The 18140-nt window shown below is 39.1% G+C and overlaps 1 protein-coding gene across 3 annotated transcripts in view; it reads right to left on the minus strand.

The window, feature by feature from the left end:
• The window catches only part of LOC145417384 (fatty-acid amide hydrolase 2-A-like), a 51703-nt gene that overhangs the window by 22550 nt on the left and 11013 nt on the right, over positions 1-18140 (minus strand). For 2 of the 3 annotated variants that reach the window (XM_080286065.1, XM_080286062.1), the window contains exons 3-6: positions 14431-14482; positions 13858-13986; positions 5803-5984; positions 4907-5037 (exon numbers count right to left, since the gene is read on the minus strand). In XM_080286065.1, the coding sequence (XP_080142191.1) occupies positions 4907-5037; positions 5803-5984; positions 13858-13960 (416 nt within the window). In that variant the 5' untranslated portion in view covers positions 13961-13986; positions 14431-14482. The remainder of the gene's footprint in view (positions 1-4906; positions 5038-5802; positions 5985-13857; positions 13987-14430; positions 14483-18140) is intronic. The other variant, XM_080286063.1, reaches the window with a different exon arrangement.

Here is an 18140-nt window from a genome sequence, read left to right on the forward strand (position 1 = left end):
TCTTCCACGCCCCTATTTCTCATCCATTAATTGTATGCTTTCTTCTTTTGTGCCACAGCCTGTTTCACCTCTCAGTCCACCACGCTGTTCCTTGCACCCCCCTCCGTCTTCTCTTCCTTCCACACACCACATCACATGCTGCACATATTTCTTCTGTAAATATCTTACACGCACCTTCCACGTCTCCCATCTGCTCCAATTCATGTATGCCCAATCGTTCCTCCACTTCTCTCTTATACTCTGCCTTTTTCTCATCCTCTTGTAACCTTTCCACTCTCCTTGCAACTACTCCTTCCTCTCGTCTTTCCCTTCTTCTATTCCTCCATCTTACTTGCATTCTAATTCTGGCCACCACCAAGTAGTGGTCAGAAAGTCCACTCCCCCAACCTCTATACACTCTTGCATCCTTTACACATCTTCGCATCCTTTCATCCACACACACATAGTCAATCATTGCCTTCCTTTCATTCAGTCCACCACCCACCCTTCTCATCACTCGCCATGTATACCTGTGGATCATTTTATAAAATATATATATATATATATATATATATATATATATATATATATATATATATATATATGTATATACACACACACATATGAGGCCCCGTGTGCAAGAGTATATCCATGCACCACCTTGTCGAAAATTGAGGTAATGCTATCCCAGAGTCCCTCAGAATATGTACTTTCATGTGGACTTGGTGGATGTGATGTATGACCCAAGACATAAGGGAGAAAACCCATAGAAATAACATTGGGTTTACATAGCCACCCTTTATCAAGCGCAACCACTGTATTCATTAATAAGATTATTAATGTAAAACATCATTATTCCTAGTATTATTGGTGTTATTTTGTTTGTTATTGCATTTAATAGATGTAAAGTGTCTATTGTTCACATAAAAACAGAACAACGAGGATGAGGTAAAAAAAAAATGCTGCGCATTGATAATTTTTTTGAAAAATTTATAAAACTTGTCTGGCAATAGATAGATACTTTTTATGACAATAACCAGGCAAATTCATAACCAACCACTCTACAGACATTTAACGTCATGTTACAACATAAAAGAACTCACTAGCTATTGGCCTCCAGTACTAGTTTATGCATAAAGTAGCAGCAGGGAATGCTAATATGTCAATTTTTTTTTTTTTCTTCCAGGTAAAGACAAAAGTACCTTTACTAAAAAGTTTTTCGATAAAGTAGTGACATTCAACTTTAAAATGATGTAAACGCCATTATCCTAGGTATAATAGTTTTTGTGGTACTGTATTGTTCTTCAAAATTGTAAAAACTTTAAATGCGATTTCTGCCACTTTGCATGTGGGGCCTCATATACATATTTTTTAAGAATTTGTACTGAGTCAGCAAGTCAAAGAAGAGTCATAATTACACAGAGAATCCAAATACTGTACACAGTGCAGTATAATGCTATGGTTACCTTGCTCTTCGGCATGACTGAGTCTCTAGCTTTGCCTAAGAAAGCAGCTTGCTGAGTTATCTGATATGCAGAATCTTCCTTTTATAAGTCTGCATATGAGATGCTTTCACAAAGTTCCCTGACTGTAATTCTCCTATGTGAGCTGTTTGGCCTTGGCCAATGCACAGAGTATTATGCACAGTACAACCCTTTATCTACAACTTCCCAGTGTTTCAGTTACGTCACTGCTCTCAGTCATGTTTTGCAACTCACTACAGTATACAGATATGTGGTCGTGTTTAGTGCGATATTTGTGTGCCTTGAAAACAGATTCTTTGAAGGAATAAAGAATTGCATCAAGTTTTGTTTTAAGCTCAGTAAAATGGCTTCTGAAACTCACCAGATGCTTTAGCAAGCTTTTGGTGATGAAGCCATGGGAAGAACTCAGTGGTCTGGTGGTTTTGCAGAACGTCCACAGAGGATAATCCATGTTCAAGACATCCAACATCAGTGATGGATCAAAATGTGGTGAAAGTATGTGAACTAACTTGAGCTGATTGTCATCAAAGTAGTAAAAGATATCACAAGTGTCGTCGGCATCTCATTTGACTCATATCACGGCATTTTGATAAAAAATTTGAATGTGCACAGAGTGACAGCAAAAATTTTTGCTACCGGTTGCTGTATCATGACAATGCACCCACACATGCAGTCCTGTGCATTCAGCAGTTTCTCACTGCCTACAACATGACAGAGATCCCCCATCCCATGCGCTCCCCAACTCTGAGCCCCTGTAACTTTTTTTTTTTTTTTCCAAAAATTAAAATTGTCTTGAATGGCTGGCATTTTGAGAACATGGAAGACATTCAAGCCAAACTGCAGAGGATACTGGACACCATCATGAAAGAAGAGTTTGAGAAGTGCTTTCAGAAGCTGCAGCACGGCCAGAATCGATGCACAGCTGTGGGAAGTACTTCAAAGGTGACAATGTGGACTAGGATGTATGGTAAGCCCCCTCCTCCCCTTTTTTTTTGTCAGGGAACTTTTTGATAGCACCTCATAATTACAGAATATGTAGGTTATGCAAAGAATCACAACCACATTTACCTCACCCTACAGTTGTGTACAAGTGGCTCTAGTGTTATTCATCCATCCATCCATCATCCAGTCCTACACTGCCCCATGAGGAGTGTAGGAGCCCAGGGCTAGGCAAGTTGGTCCTGACATTTAAGATGAGAGTGACCAGCCTCACTCATCCCTGAGTGACATTACATGAGCAATAAACCCCAACCACCCCTTAGATATAAAACCTTCACCAGCTCAATCCGACTGGAGCGCCACAATTACCCACTAGACCACCAAGTGCCATAATTGGGTTATATGGTTACTACCCAGCATAGTAAATGGTTTCCTGGTGTACAGGAAACCATTCGGCTTGCAACTCACATAGAGTCACCGATAGGCAGAAGGAACAGGAAAGAATGAAGTGTTATTACAAAGCAAAATACAGGTATGACAATTTAATGACAAATATGGTTTGTCAGGTACTATACTTAGTGTGCTATTCTTCTGTACTTGAAGAAGGTATCATTGTACAGTATAAGCACAGTTATCAGTTTCCTGACTATTCAAGCAGGCTTATTGTTGTTTTTTTCCCTTAAGCATAGCTATAACTATCTCTTACCTTATCCATCCATCCATCATCCAATCTTACGTTGCCCCATGACAGCGTAGGAGCCTGGGGCTAGGCAGTTGGTCCTGACATTTAAGATGAGAGTGACCAGCCTCACTCATCCCTGAGTGGCATTACGTGAGCAATAAACCCCAATCACCCCTTGGGTATAAACCTTCACCGGCTCAATCTGATCAGAATGCAATCATTACCCACTAAACCACCAGGAGCCAAAATCTGGTTATATGGTTACCACCCAGCATAGTAAATGGTTAGCTAGTGTACAGGAAACCATTTGGCTTGTCACTCAGTGTAGAGTTACTCACAGGGAGAAGGAAGAGGAAAAAATGAAGGAAAGAAAGACAGAAGAGGGGGTGTAAAGTCACCCATAGGCAGAATTCATCTGTCAATTAAATGCATGATGTCTTCTTAATAAAACTCTTCTGATAATAAATTTTCTCTTTTTCCCTCAACATTCAGCACTGAATTTTTTTTTTTTTTTTTTTTTTCTGGCTATGCAATTCAGCAAATTTAAGCTGCTGCAAGGCAGTTTATCAATTGTTCAAAATGTAAGAGGGGGGGGAGGTTGACCCCCTCAAATACAATAAAAACCCATGGAAACAAGACCATGTAGGAGGACACATCAAGGGTCATACAAAGACCTCCCACCCTCAAATAAGATGCGTTCATTATGGTTACTATTTAGTTCACATATACAGTACAATCATTCAGAATGTGAATAAAAATGTAAACTTTATTATTTATAGAAGATATAGCAATTTATTTAAAACCACTGATGATGTTCATCAAATTATGAAGACTCAAACTGCCAAGTTCCTAATACTGTCTCCTGAAACTTATAACTTATCACATGATGATTTTTAGCCAAGCAAGCTTCATTCTCCGGTATGGTTTTATTTTGTGGAAATACTTGAAATACACTGATTTAATTACTACTTTTTTCTTGTTATCTCATTTGCAAGAAAATTCAGAAATATGCTTCCTTTGAGCTCTCAGTTTGGGGAAGACTATTAAGAGGACACAGTGTGGGTGTTTTTGCCTCTCCTAACATTGAGAGGGCTCTCCCCCCATGCTAAGGGATATTTGTTTGCAGCATGTGTTAGGAGTGTAATGTTGTATAGTAGTGAGGCATGGGCAGTAAAGGAAGAGGATATCAGCACAGTCAAACATACAGAAATGACAATGATTAGATGGATGTGTAGTGCATCCCAGGGGGGTGGGGGAGGGCTATGATTGCAAATGAAGAGTTGAGAGGAAAGATGAGACTTGAATGTATTAGTGTTGTGATAAGGAGGGGTAGACTGAGATGGTCTGGGAATGTTGAAAGGATAAAGGATTATAGTTCGGTGCAGAAAGTGAGAAGAATGAATGTCAGGGGAAAGGCTGTGAGAAGCAGACCAATAATCTGGGACAAGGTCACAGAGTGTGACTCCAGGGCTAAGGGACTGAACTGGGAGGCTGCCAGAGATCAAGAAGCACGGAGGGCTGCCATTAGACGACCAAGGCCGATATATGCATGCACGTTGGAGCCTTTATAAGCAATAAGAATGATGATCACTAGATTCAAACGTTTAAAGATTACTGTATAGTCCCTGATTATGAAGGAAGTAATGTACTTTATATCTATCTAGAGCCAGATGCCTTGATTCCAGAGGGAATACCCACAAACAAATCACTCATGTTATCCTGTCCTCAGCTATCAGGTTACCCTTCCACCAACTCACATCATCATTATTCACATACAAGGAAGAACTAACAGTCTCTAGAGTTTTATTGCATCCTGACTAACCTGATCAGAGCATCAGCAGACCGGGCATCCTCTAGGGCCTGGTCAAAGCGAGTGTCCACCACACAGTTCAGAATTGGGTTGATTTCCCTGATTCGGGCGATGAATGATTTCACTACTTCCTCACTTGTCAGCTGAAAAGGGAAATATTACAGTGCAATATTTTATCATCAAAATTAATTTTCTACAGACTTATGTGTGTTTATAAAATGAGGAGCTCTGTGGAGTAACTCTGAATATGCCAAACTTGATAACCTGAAAAAATGTGGATTAGACAATTAATTTTTTACTCATAGCCCCCTCGGAGTTTATCCACAGAGCAGCGTCATAAAAACTGTAAGGGGTGTTTATGGAGGAACTCTGAATGGGCTACAGGTCCAAAATTTCATAATGAATCCTTCATTTTCTTTATTTCTGTTTTGGAACTTTTGGAGGACTTACTATACAGAGCTCCTCAAATAATATACTGGTTAAGAACGATAAAAGAAGTCTACCATTAGTACTTCAATGTTTCCACTTACCTCTCATCAGAGTATAGGTCACCCACTCTCACTCATCAATATCATTCATCCCTTCAATCTGATGATGTACTCCTTATTACATTTTTTATATCTCCAGGCATTTTTGTTCAGTTTACAATGGACTTTTCAAACTGGAGGACTTAGCTACAGTATTCAATAACCCCGTCACTACTAGATACACCTACTAAATTAAATAATGGTCTGGCGGTAGCAAGAATACTGTATGATACAAAACATCAATGAAATTAAAGATTTACAAACATACTGAGTAAGAAATACTGAATAATGAATAGTGTAACACTGGATATGCACACACACACACACACACACACACACACACACACACACACACACACACACACACACACACACACACACCTTCTTGGTTCTAATCTTTGTGGCCAGTGATGTTGCTGACTCGAGAAGGATGAGGTTAGTGATTGGTGGGAGGCGTGTCCGAGACTCCCCACGGTACATCAGTCCAAACACTAACCTTGACACCACCTCCATAAACAGCCGTACCGTACGCAGCAACATGTCCACCCACTTCATCCTGTCCACTAAGGGCAAATTTCAACACAATTATTTTGCAACTGAATCACTTACTTTGCACGTAAATTATTCTACAAATGTTTTATCATGCTCCTGAAAATTTTCCACTCTATTAACCATCCTTCATTATTTCTGCTCTGGCCCCTTCAGAATGATATAATATGCTTTTAGTCAGGAAAAGGCATGAGTGAGGAGAGGTATGCCAAGAACAATGGGGAAGAATAAACTGAAATACTTAAAAAGTGTCTCAGAATAGTGATGAGCTGTGATATCCACAAAGGCATTTTTAGCACAAGTGTCCTGAATGAATTCTTGGCTTAGCATTTGTCAATACATACACCAGTAACAGTAAGTTGTGTCCACAAGTAAGATGCCCTGCAACTACAGGTAAACATGTTTGGTCTTCAGATGGCAGCTTTGAACAAGAATGGAATATAACAATTAACTGTAGCCTCATTTAATTATATCAAGAATAGAAATAGCTAAGCTCATAGTACCTCCTTGAAGATGTTGGAGTGTGGGGCTCAGGTACCATAGTCCAAAACATTCAGGCAGAACACCAATCTACACCCTTAATATCATTATATGATGGAAAAAAAAAAAAAAATGAAAGCAATTACTGTTGTTGCAGCCACAAGATTAACTGACCTACTGAATCAATATAAATACTGGTACATACTGTACTACATACCAGCAGAGTAATTTCTTGATTATCAAAAATAAATTTCCTGTGCAGTACAGGGATGCAACACACCAGTAATTTTTCCCTTACATCAGGGATACATGTTTTGGCTTAAGGTTCATCCTAATATACATTACTATAAAAGGAACCACAAACTACAGCAATCATAATAAAATCAAGGTGAAATTTATGCCAAACTTGAAAAAAAAAAAAAAAAAAAAATACTGTGAACACAATACCATTTTCCACTCAATAAAAATTAATGTAACTGTGAAAACACGTCTGATGGCTATGCTTCATCAAATACTTCTCTCTCTACCACTCAACTCCATGGAACACAAGGATAACACACTCACCTCTTACACTAACCAAGGTCTTGACTGTGAGTGGAAATGACTATGAATTCTGATATCTCTTTGAACTGATAAGAGTCATAACAGCTTCATTGGGTGAATGAACAGTAAACAGTATTACCCCTTCACCCCATGGATGACAGTTTTAGTTTATTCTTCTTGCTATCAGAAAATTTTACTTAGTTTGGGAAGCAGATAAGTAATGAAGGGGCAAATGAAGGCTATATCTAACATTTCCTGTTCAAAAAGTTTCTCCTGAGCTAAATAAAATTGTCAGCCAAGGGCAACAAAGTAAAATGAAACATCATCCGAGTGATTAGGTTAACCCCTTGCCATATCCAGATTTTATTCCTCTTACAGACTTTTCACACTACCTAGTCAGATCGGAAGTACCAGTATGCAAGATTATATTGACAAATATTATGAGAAATAGTAACTCACAGGGTGATTTTGTGATTTGCCATCCAATGGAGAAAGCATTAAGTTATTCAAAGAGTGGACTTACCTCAGTGAAGCAAGAGAAAAGATGTACAGTCTGTCTGCCTGTAATGTGATCCATCTAAGTTATGACTTGTAATTGGGGGAAAAAAAAAAAAATGTTCCAACCATTTTATACTAAGTCCAAAACTCAAACCCATCAGATCCAGCATCCACCATTTAACAAGTAAAGCCCTGCACTCCCTGGCTTTACACATGAGGGTGTGAGCTAGCCAGCAAGTATCAATGTGGGAGAGTAAGCAGGCAGGCTAGTAAGCCAGCTAGTGGCTGTGGGAGGGAAACTAGTACCATGTGGTGAAAGAAACTTTTGTATTTATCCAAGCTGTGGATCTAGCACATGCAGTCCTGCATTTAACTGTGGTTTCTGGTAACTGGTTAGTAACATGGGGCGATGTAGTGGGTTGATTGGTCAAAGAACTGTAAGCCTGAAGTTGGAAGAGGAATAATTACAGTATTCCCATTAACTCTCTTAACTGCATTATGAAAATCATTTACAATGCAACATGTGGCTGGGACAGACAATGCATATTACATGTGAGTGAACTGTAAATGTAAAAGTATTCAAGACGTGGAAAGAAAAGTGACTCATTGAAGGATCATGGCTGATGTACTGAAGGTCTACACGGGTATGCACAACTAAGGACTGAGTACAAAGGCTGCAAGAGAATTACATGAAGGTGCATTTGTGCGTGAAACTCTGTTATAGAATTATTGTGAAAGGTCAAGAATGAGACCAGTGGAAGTTGTACTGCTTGTGAATATGAATGCATTGCACAAACTGAAGAGACTGGGGGAAAAAGATTGGTGGAGGATGTGGAGTAAAAAACTGTCTTGATCAAAGGGTAAAAGAATGTGTGCTTGGATGGTCTGGTCATATAAAAAGAATGGATCTAAACAGGAAAGTGAAAAGGGTATGCCTGAAGCAAGTATGAAGATAGCAGACAGCCTGATAGAATGAGAAGATTAACAGATACCAGTATAGTAAACAAATGAGTGAGAAAGCAAGGTACAGTATGGCTGATGAAAAAGCAACAGAATTAACGAGGAATCAAAACTGAACAGTCTCAAGAAATGAACTTCAAATACCTAAACAAAAAAAATAAATACAGTATAACCTTCATCTGTCTATTTACTGCCAGACACATTAATCCCGTAAGGGGTGGCCACAAACAAATAGCCTCCATGTCACCCTGTCCCCCATCATTTCATTGCCCTGCTCCCAGCTCCATCCATCTCATCCTTAGCCTCCCCCTCCCTCCCCCTCCCCTCCACCTCACTTACATACACTCTCTTTGTCAGTCTCTCACTCTCCATCCTCTCCACATGGCCAAATCACCTCAATGTGTTTCTCCTGACGCTTCCTATAACATCCACATCCACACCACAATGCTCCTTCACTTCATTTGTCACCCTGTCTCTCCATGTAACTCCACACACTTCTCTCAAATAACTCATTTCTACTGCTCTCACTTTTGACTTCTGTCCCTCCAACAAGGTCCAAGCTTCACTTCCATACATTAGAGATGGTATCACAATACTATCATGTATTAACTTTTTCACTTCCATGCTCACTTCCCTATTTCTTATCACTGCTTTCAAGGAATCAGCAACCTTTCTTCCTTGTTGTACCCTTTCAAGCACTTCACCCTCTAAACTCCCATCCTTACTCAAGTTACTCATCACACTACCCAAGTACAGTACTTAAATGCACTCACATTTTCCAGTTCCTCCTCATCCAGCCTCACTGTACATTCACTGACTTCACTTCTCTTGAGGACCATAACTTTACTCTTCCCTACATTCACCTTTAGATCCCATTTCTTACACACTCTCCCAGACTCATCCACCAAGCCTTGCAGCCCCCCTTCGTCTTCACTTAACAACACAGTATCATCTGCAAACAACAGTACAGGGAATTTCCAAACACTGCCCTCTCTCACTAGGGCCATTCCAACATCCACTGCCCTACCTTGTACCTCTTTTATGATCCCATCCATATACAGATTGAACAACCACGGAGACATGACACATCCTTGCTTCAATCCAACCTTCAAACAGAAAAGTTCACTCAGTTCACTATCTACATGCGCTGCGGCCTTAGCATCCTCATACATACTCTTTATGGCCTTCAACAATTTCCCATCTACTCCATGTATTCTTAATACTTTCCACAATCCTTGTCTATCCACCCTGTCATATGCTTTCTCCAAATCCATGAAGGCCACGTACAACTTCTTTCCCTTCTCTAGAAACTTTTCCACTAAAGATCTAAGAATGAATATCTGATCTATACAACCTTTTCCCTTCCTAAAGCCTCCCTGCTCTTCTCCAATTAATTCCTCTGTTATTTCCCTAACTCTGTCAATAAGTATCCCACCATATACTTTTCCTATTACACTAAGAAGACAAATGCCCCTATGACTACTACACACTTCTTTTTCCCCCTTTCCTTTGTACAAATGAATAATTATACCTGACTTCCAATCCTCCGGGACTCTACCTTCCTCCCAGGCCACTCTGCATATCTTCCACATCCATTCTACTACTATCTCTCCCCCATGCTTTAGCATTTCACCACAAACTCCATCAATACCTGGGGCTTTCCCCATTTCAACTTTCTTCATTGCTTCCAAAACTTCCAGACCACTGATTTCTTCCTCTCTTCTCACATCCCTCCTTCTCTCAGCCATTCCCCAGCCACTTATACTCACACTACTTTCATTTTCCATGTTCAACAATGCCGTAAGGTGTTCTCTCCATCTGCTCACTTTTTCTCCCTTCTCCACTAGTAATCTACCATTGTTATCTTTCACTCCCCTTTCACCTTCACCTACATCAGCAAATTTTGGTACAGAAATTAGTACCAGTATTGCATAACATTACTTAGTACCATACTGCAGTTAAACATACTGTAGACTCATGGCACATTCCACGGTAAGATATGAAACTCCTTGCTATTTATTTAGCTTTACATAGCTTTATCATTAGGTTTTTAGCTATGTATTTATTATATAAAGTAATCTGACACTGTAATCTTTCTTCAGTTAAATAAGAAACTCTGAAACTATCTCCAAAATTAATCTCTTTTTCCCTGAAGAAGGTCTCTTGTAAGTAAAATAAAATAATCTTGTAGTAGATAGAACATTATGAAAAAAAGGTAGTTGATGGGGTAAAATAAAGTAACAATTCACAGTAACTAAAACTTTCCTTGGTGTAGCTACACATTTAAGCTAACAGCCATTATCCATGCTTTAAGAGTAGCACTTTCACCTGTGACTATCTTGACAGCAAAGATTTTCATACATTTCTCAAGACACGGATGGCAACTTAGCTAAAATATTTCCCTACTTTCTGTACCAATTTATCTGCCATAAAAATAAATATGGTTCTATTATCTGAGTTTGCTCACCTCTCTCTTTCTTATAAAATAATGAAATACAAATTAATTCTATAGGGGTTCATATTTACCCGTGGATAGAATATTCACCATGTGACCTCAGTGAATCAGGAAACAGATCTGTCTGTTGTTCAATTCATCAGGTAACAGCTACAGATGATCGTATTTCAGAGGACACCATATAAAAGTCTGAATGTTCACATTTATTACATACTCAAATTCACAACCTATAAGAGCAAAGCAAACCAAAGCCTGAACCACTTGTCTGAATGATAGGTCAAGTCTGTATGTATGCTGTAGCAGTGGTGGTTAGATTTATTAAAAAAATAATAATAATAATAATAATCCACGCATCAGTAACAAACACAACAGTGCTGAACACGAAAGGTCAGTACAGTACCACCAACAGCAGATACTTTCAACTCCTGTCCAGTGACATATTTTTACCTTATTCTTCATATAATTTTATTCAGCTAAAAGAAGGGCTCAAGTACCAAGGAAGTAAAGATGGCTTTATCTGACCTCTCCAGTTTAATATGTCCCTCCCAAGCTGAGAAAAACTGTCTGATGGTAGTGAGAATAAAGTATAAAAGATGTCCTCTGACTGAAAGGGTTAAGAGTTCATAACCATAAATCAAAACTGCTCCATCAAACAAACAAAACATGGAGATGATGCATACTTACAACAACAGTGTAAGTTAAAGGTATCTTAACCCCTTAACCGCGGGGCGTCACTTTCGTGACGCTTGGGAGCAAGGGATCATACCGCGGGGCGTCGCTTTTGTGATTCTGTGTTATTTTGAATTCACCCGGGCTTTCAAGTGGGGGCTTGTATCATCTATCAGTACTGACAATGTCCAACACTAGTCAGCACTCCTAATCTCATCTGTACTCCCATCCATTGTTGACAATTTAGCCATTTCTCCCCGTTCTTGACTCCCCTCCCTACCCCCCCTCCATTACCCTATCCTCTCGCCTGCCCGGCCATGCTACGCTAAGTAAATCTTCCCTGGAATTTTTCACTGATTTCATCCATTGAAATAAGCCCTATGTCGTATTCTTATACCAAATAATATATACAAGAAAGAAATCAGGTAAGTGAGAGTGCCATACACCTGGAATTGGCTAATTATCACCTGACAACACCTCACGTGCACTCGTTCGCTAATTTTCGCTGTTTTTTTCCCCTTGAAATATGCCGTATAATCTATTTTCGTAATAAATATACATGTAAGGAGAGAAGGGAGAAGCCTAAGTGATATTTACATTCACCTGGAACTACCTAATTTATAATGTATTGTCTAGATTTCCTGCCAATCATATCAGTGCTACACAAAGCTGTTTCAAGATTTAACATTGGTAGCTCTGATTATATATCTCCTAAGTAGGCCTCTAATCTATTTTCGTAATAAATATACATGTAAGGAGGGAAGGGAGAAGCCTAAATGATATTTACATTCACCTGGAACTACCAAATTTATAATGTATTGTCTAGATTTCCTGCCAATCATATCAGTGCTAGACTTAGCTGTTTCAAGAAGTAATATTGGTAACTCTGAATAACCCCTAAAGCAGGCCTCTAGGCTGGCTGGCCTGGCCCCTGCGTTATCAGTGTACTCTCATCTTCCGAAGTGAGAGGACGTATGTTTCATCTTGCTGACTTCAAGGCCTTTTTTCACCCCCATGCAAATGGCTCTGTGACCTTTACCCCCTACTAAACCTCGTGTGGAAAGAGGTAAAGGGCTGACAATTGATAAAAGAGTGACTACGATCTTTCTATTGAGTAAAACAGTGCAAGTGGAATTGTAAATAATGTGTAAATAATGTGTAAACAGCAAGTGAAAGTAATGAATGTAAATATACGTGAACAATGGAAAATAGTTTTATAAGTTATTTCAAGTGACAGTGCACAACACAGTGTAAATAAAATAGAAATGTAAATAACGTAAATAAAATAGAGAACGTAAATAGAAATGTAAATGAGTAGTATTATAAGAATACGAGTATATACCCTAGGAGTAATGAAAATGAAAGTTTCACTCTAGCATGTCTGAATGCTATGAGTTATGAAAGTGAAGATGAAAGTGACATTCACTCTCAATGCCAGTATACAGGACGAGAAAGTGAATGCTACGTATTTTACTGAAAGAAATTGAATCCCTACAGTGACAATAAACTAATACTACTGAAGGAAACTTATGGATAAAGACTGTAGATATATATAAGTGTTATATAGTAATAGAAATATAAAGTGTGAGGGGTTTTATGAATAATAAATGACAGACTACCATGAGCGAACTAGTGCCAGTGCGACGATCAGACGCGCTCGTAATTTCCATTGCTTTCACAGTGTTTTTTTTTTTTTTGAGTATGGATCCCAAACTACTTGAAAATTGTAGAATAGTGTTTATAGTGTTTGTATCTGGCTGTGGTAATCATATTACGGGTTGTCGGGAAGTGTAAAGTGGAGACTTCGTTACCCTACTTCAGAGGTCTCCACAAGTCCTACGGTAACCGACGAAGGCTCAACAATCATTCCAGGAGAAAGCTGAAGGTATGTGCCATAAGCATATGTAATTTTATTATTCTAGGACTAATAACTGATTTTTGGCAAATATTTTTTGAGAGTCTGTCGGAGCCCAAATAACCCCGCGGCACACGCAAGTCATTGGTAAACAAGCCCGCGGTGTAGGGGTTAATCATGAGTCTGACAAAGGCTTCCAGTATCAAAACAGAAAGCTACAATGAAAAACTTACAACAACTGTGTAAGTTAAAGACATCTAATTAAGAACTGATAAAAGCTTACAGTGTTATAACAGAAAGTTACGAAGACAAACTTACAACAACAGTGTAAGTTAAAGACATCTTAATCAAGTACTGTACTTATAAAAGCTTCCAGTGTCATAACAGAAAGCTACAAAGATAGTAAATTCTCCAGAGTGAGGCTAACCTGTAACTGGTGTCTGTTCAAGATGTTGGGTACTAGAGCTGCTGTGACGTTGCAGGTGTGATCGCAATTTCTCTAACCGGGATTTCACCCCTCTTGCAGCCATTTCCTAAGTGCCAACAGTGATTCACTCTGTCAAGGGACATAAGCCTACAGCATGCCCAAAAACTGGCTTTCAACAAGGTTTAATAGTGTAATATGCAAAGCTGCAGATACGAAAGCTTGAGCTTATCACACAGCATTCAAAACACTGCATTTATGAAAACTGTATATGCCTTCTGCTGTAAAACTTAATTGTGACACTTCTGGAAGACTTTGTTTTTCTCTCTCTCCCTTTTCATATACTGCTTCCCTGTGACCAAATACCATTACAGTACTCACAATGCAGAGGAATAACGATATACCGTATGTAACCTCCACATTATCACAGTACCGTACATATTAAATTTGTATGAGTAATACATAACAAAATTCTAATGCTCAGCTATTATACATAAGTATTAACTGTGTATTACTGTACTAGGTATCAATACATATTACAATACATACATACAACAATATCTGTACATGACTCACCTTGCATGCGAGGGTTGAGGATGTGCTGTACGAGTCGCCTCAGCCCTGATGACTGGAAGAACAAGAACTGTAACATTTTGACTTATCAAAATTCAAAGCAAGAGACCCTTAGATCTGGCTCAGCAGAGCACTCACTGCAACTCTTGAGGCAAAAGATTGGTAAGTAAATAAGGAATGCCTGGTTGAAAAACAAATTCAAATATATTAAGTCAAAATTTAACTATTGTAACAAGAAAACTATACAACGGGCCACATGAGGGACACAGCGAGTATACAGCAGCGGCCACTATTCAGCCCAGATATATATATATATACCAGTACATACTGGCTTAAACATAATATAGCAGTTGCATGTTACACAATAAAACATGACAGAAATACCCTTCTTCAAAACAGGACATATCAAAATAAACACAACCACTGAGTATACAGAAATTTTAGTGGTCATCAGCATGCAGTATTGCTAAGTTACTATAACCTCTAGCTATTTGATAGTGATGAGGATTGTGCAACATATTACTCTGTGCAGCACCTGTGGCAACCTCAGCCTCTGAAGTCTGAGAAGTGCAGAGTGTCTGGCTTATGGTTACCATGTTTCAGCTTCCACCCTTCCTAGTCAGTACAGTAGGACCCTTTCACTGACTTCTTTTGTGAACATATATAAGTACACTGACGATTATCTGCTTTAAAACTTTCTGATACTTTACCAGGAATGTACTACACAGTCATCAGAGTGCTACAATTATTCAGAGATCTACAGTACGCTACACAGATCAATCATCTGCAGTTAAGAAGGTGATGCAATCAAGCTTCCCCCTCCCCCACACAAACAGGAAGGATTATACTGGATTAGCTTTGTTTTCCCATCGTCAAGAAACTACCGCAGTACTGCTTTACTTTCTGGTGCTTTAACGGTATTATCCCTTCATTCCCATGACATACTTACCATTTTACTCTTGCTAATTCCAGATCAATTTTCTTCAACTTATGAGGTATGAATCCTAGCAAACGCATTACAATGCCTGTACGTATCCTATCTATCTATCTATCTATCTATAGCCCGACGCCCTAATCCCGCAAAGGGTGGCCGCAGACAAAACGCCTCCAAGTCACTCTGTCACCCACCATTTGACTCCCCTCCCCCCAACTCACCCCCCCCTCCCTCATATACCTCTCAACTCCATCCCTCCACCTCATCCTCGGTCTACCCCTCCCTCTCCCTCCCTCCACCTCACCTACATACACCCTCTTGGTCAGTCTTTCATTCTCCATCCGCTCAAGTAAAAAAGTAAATCTCAAGTTGAATAAAACCATCTGGGATTAGCACAATTAACAGCTAAGACATGTCTTCTGGGTGAAGGGATTAAGAGGCATGAATAACAATGCCAGTATAACAGTACCTGTAAAAACAGATTTCTGACAGACATTGATCTTTAGCATTATAAAGGTAGGTAAATCATGGTGTACTAAAATATAGCCCTTCCTTATGACTACTGAAGCATATAATTCCAAAAAATTCATTAAAGCCACGTTAAAAATTGCTCAGTGTAATTTTCCTATTAATCTAGCTTAACCCCTTCAGTAAAATATTCTTGGTGTGTTGCTTTTGCTACCACCACCACCTACCTATCAACTTGGTAGGAAATGGATAGTTATCAACATCGCAGGAGGTAATACCATGGGAGTAGTGTGGGGACCAAAGCCTGGTAGTTAGCTCTACAGCACTCCCTGGTGGGAAACTCAACCATATTTGCACAGTCAATGTCTCAGCTAACACTAACACACATACACTTCTACAAAACTAAAAATCTGCTCCCTGGGGTAACCTGAATTTATTAACCTTGGATGGAAGTTGGCCTACCTATGAGAGGTCCTCGGCAGGCATGGTGATTCAGGCATACGTAATAATAATTAAAAAATAAATAAACAGTTAGGTGGTGGTGGCACATCACTGGTACTGTAGTTGCATGGCACCTGGTAACACAATCAACTGCCATCAACTGGTGAAAAATGGCATACAAATGCACGCATGACTAAAGTCTTCAAAAATACAAATGTAAATGTACCATAAATGGTAGGATCTACAATAAAGAAAAGAAAACGATAGAAGTGGAAGACTTATCATCAAAATACCCATTGGCAATTAATAATATCTTTTCCCTTAAAAAAAAAAAAAAAAAAAAAAAAAAAAAAAAAAACTCGTGCACTCAGTCAATTTACACTCATAGGCACCTCTAACACATTCTCAACTGAATAATATAATTTGATGTCAGCTCGAGCAGAATATCTGTGTTATCCTAACCATAAGAGGATTAATGGTGATAGTATTAACATTCTCAGGCGTTCATACTTACTTTCAGCTGAATAAATCATGTGGAATTAGTTGGAATAGAATACTGTACTTGAGTCATCCCAACCACAAAAGGGGTAAACTTCTTCAATCCAATGATGTATTATTATTTTACTCTTGCCATCTCTTGATGATTTTCATTAAATTAGGAGAGATTTAACCCCTTAACCGCGGGGCGTCACTTTCGTGACGCTTGGGAGCAAGGGATCATACCGCGGGGCGTCGCTTTTGTGATTCTGTGTTATTTTGAATTCACCCGGGCTTCCAAGTGGGGGCTTGTATCATACTGCCAATGTCCAACACTAGTCAGCACTCCTAATCTCATCTGTACTCCCATCCATTGTTGACAATTTAGCCATTTCTACCCCTTCTTGACTCCCCTCCCTACCCCCCCTCCATTACACTATCCTCTCGCCTGCCCGGCCGTGCTACGCTAAGTAAATCTTCCCTGGAATTTTTCACTGATTTCATCCATTGAAATAAGCCCTATGCCCTATTCTTATACCAAATAATATATACAAGAAAGAAATAAGTTAAGTGAGAGTGCCATACACCTGTAATTGGTTAATTATCACCTGACAACACCTCACGTGCACTCGTTCGCTAATTTTCGCTGCTTTTTTCCCCTTGAAATATGCCATATAATCTATTTTTGTAATAAATATACATATAAGGAGGGAAGGGAGAAGCCTAAGTGATATTTACATTCACCTGGAACTACCTAATCTATAATGTATTGTCTAGATTTCCTGCCAATCATTTCAGTGAAATACATAGCTGTTTCAAGAGCTACGTTGGTAGCACTGAATAACCCCCAAGTAGGCCTCAACCCGGGCCGGCCTTCCTTTATCAGTTCTCTCTCATCTTCCGAAGAGGAGGTACGGCTCATCCTCTTGCTGACTTCAGGGCCTTTTTTCACCCCCATGCAAAGGGCCCTGTGACCTTTACCCACTACTAAACCTCGTGTGGAAAGAGGTAAAGGGCTGACAATTGATAAAAGAGTGACTACGATCTTTCTATTGAGTAAAACAGTGCAAGTGGAATTGTAAATAATGTGTATATAATGTGTAAAGAGCAAGTGAAAGTAATGAATGTAAATATACGTGAACAATGGAAAATAGTTTTATAAGTTACTTCAAGTGACAGTGCATAACACAGTGTAAATAAAATAGAAATGTAAATAACGTAAATAAAAGAAAACGTAAATAGAAATGTAAATGAGTAGTAATATAAGAATACGAGTATATACCCTAGGAGTAATGAAAGTGAAAGTTTCACTATAGCATGTCTGAATACTATGAGTTATGAGAGTGAAGATGAAAGTGACATTCACTCTCAATGCCAGTATACAGGACGAGAA

Source organism: Coenobita brevimanus, chromosome 110, assembly GCF_032717465.1.
Source record: "Coenobita brevimanus isolate Jiangsu-jjx chromosome 110, ASM3271746v2, whole genome shotgun sequence".
In the NCBI taxonomy this organism is placed as follows: domain Eukaryota; kingdom Metazoa; phylum Arthropoda; class Malacostraca; order Decapoda; family Coenobitidae; genus Coenobita; species Coenobita brevimanus.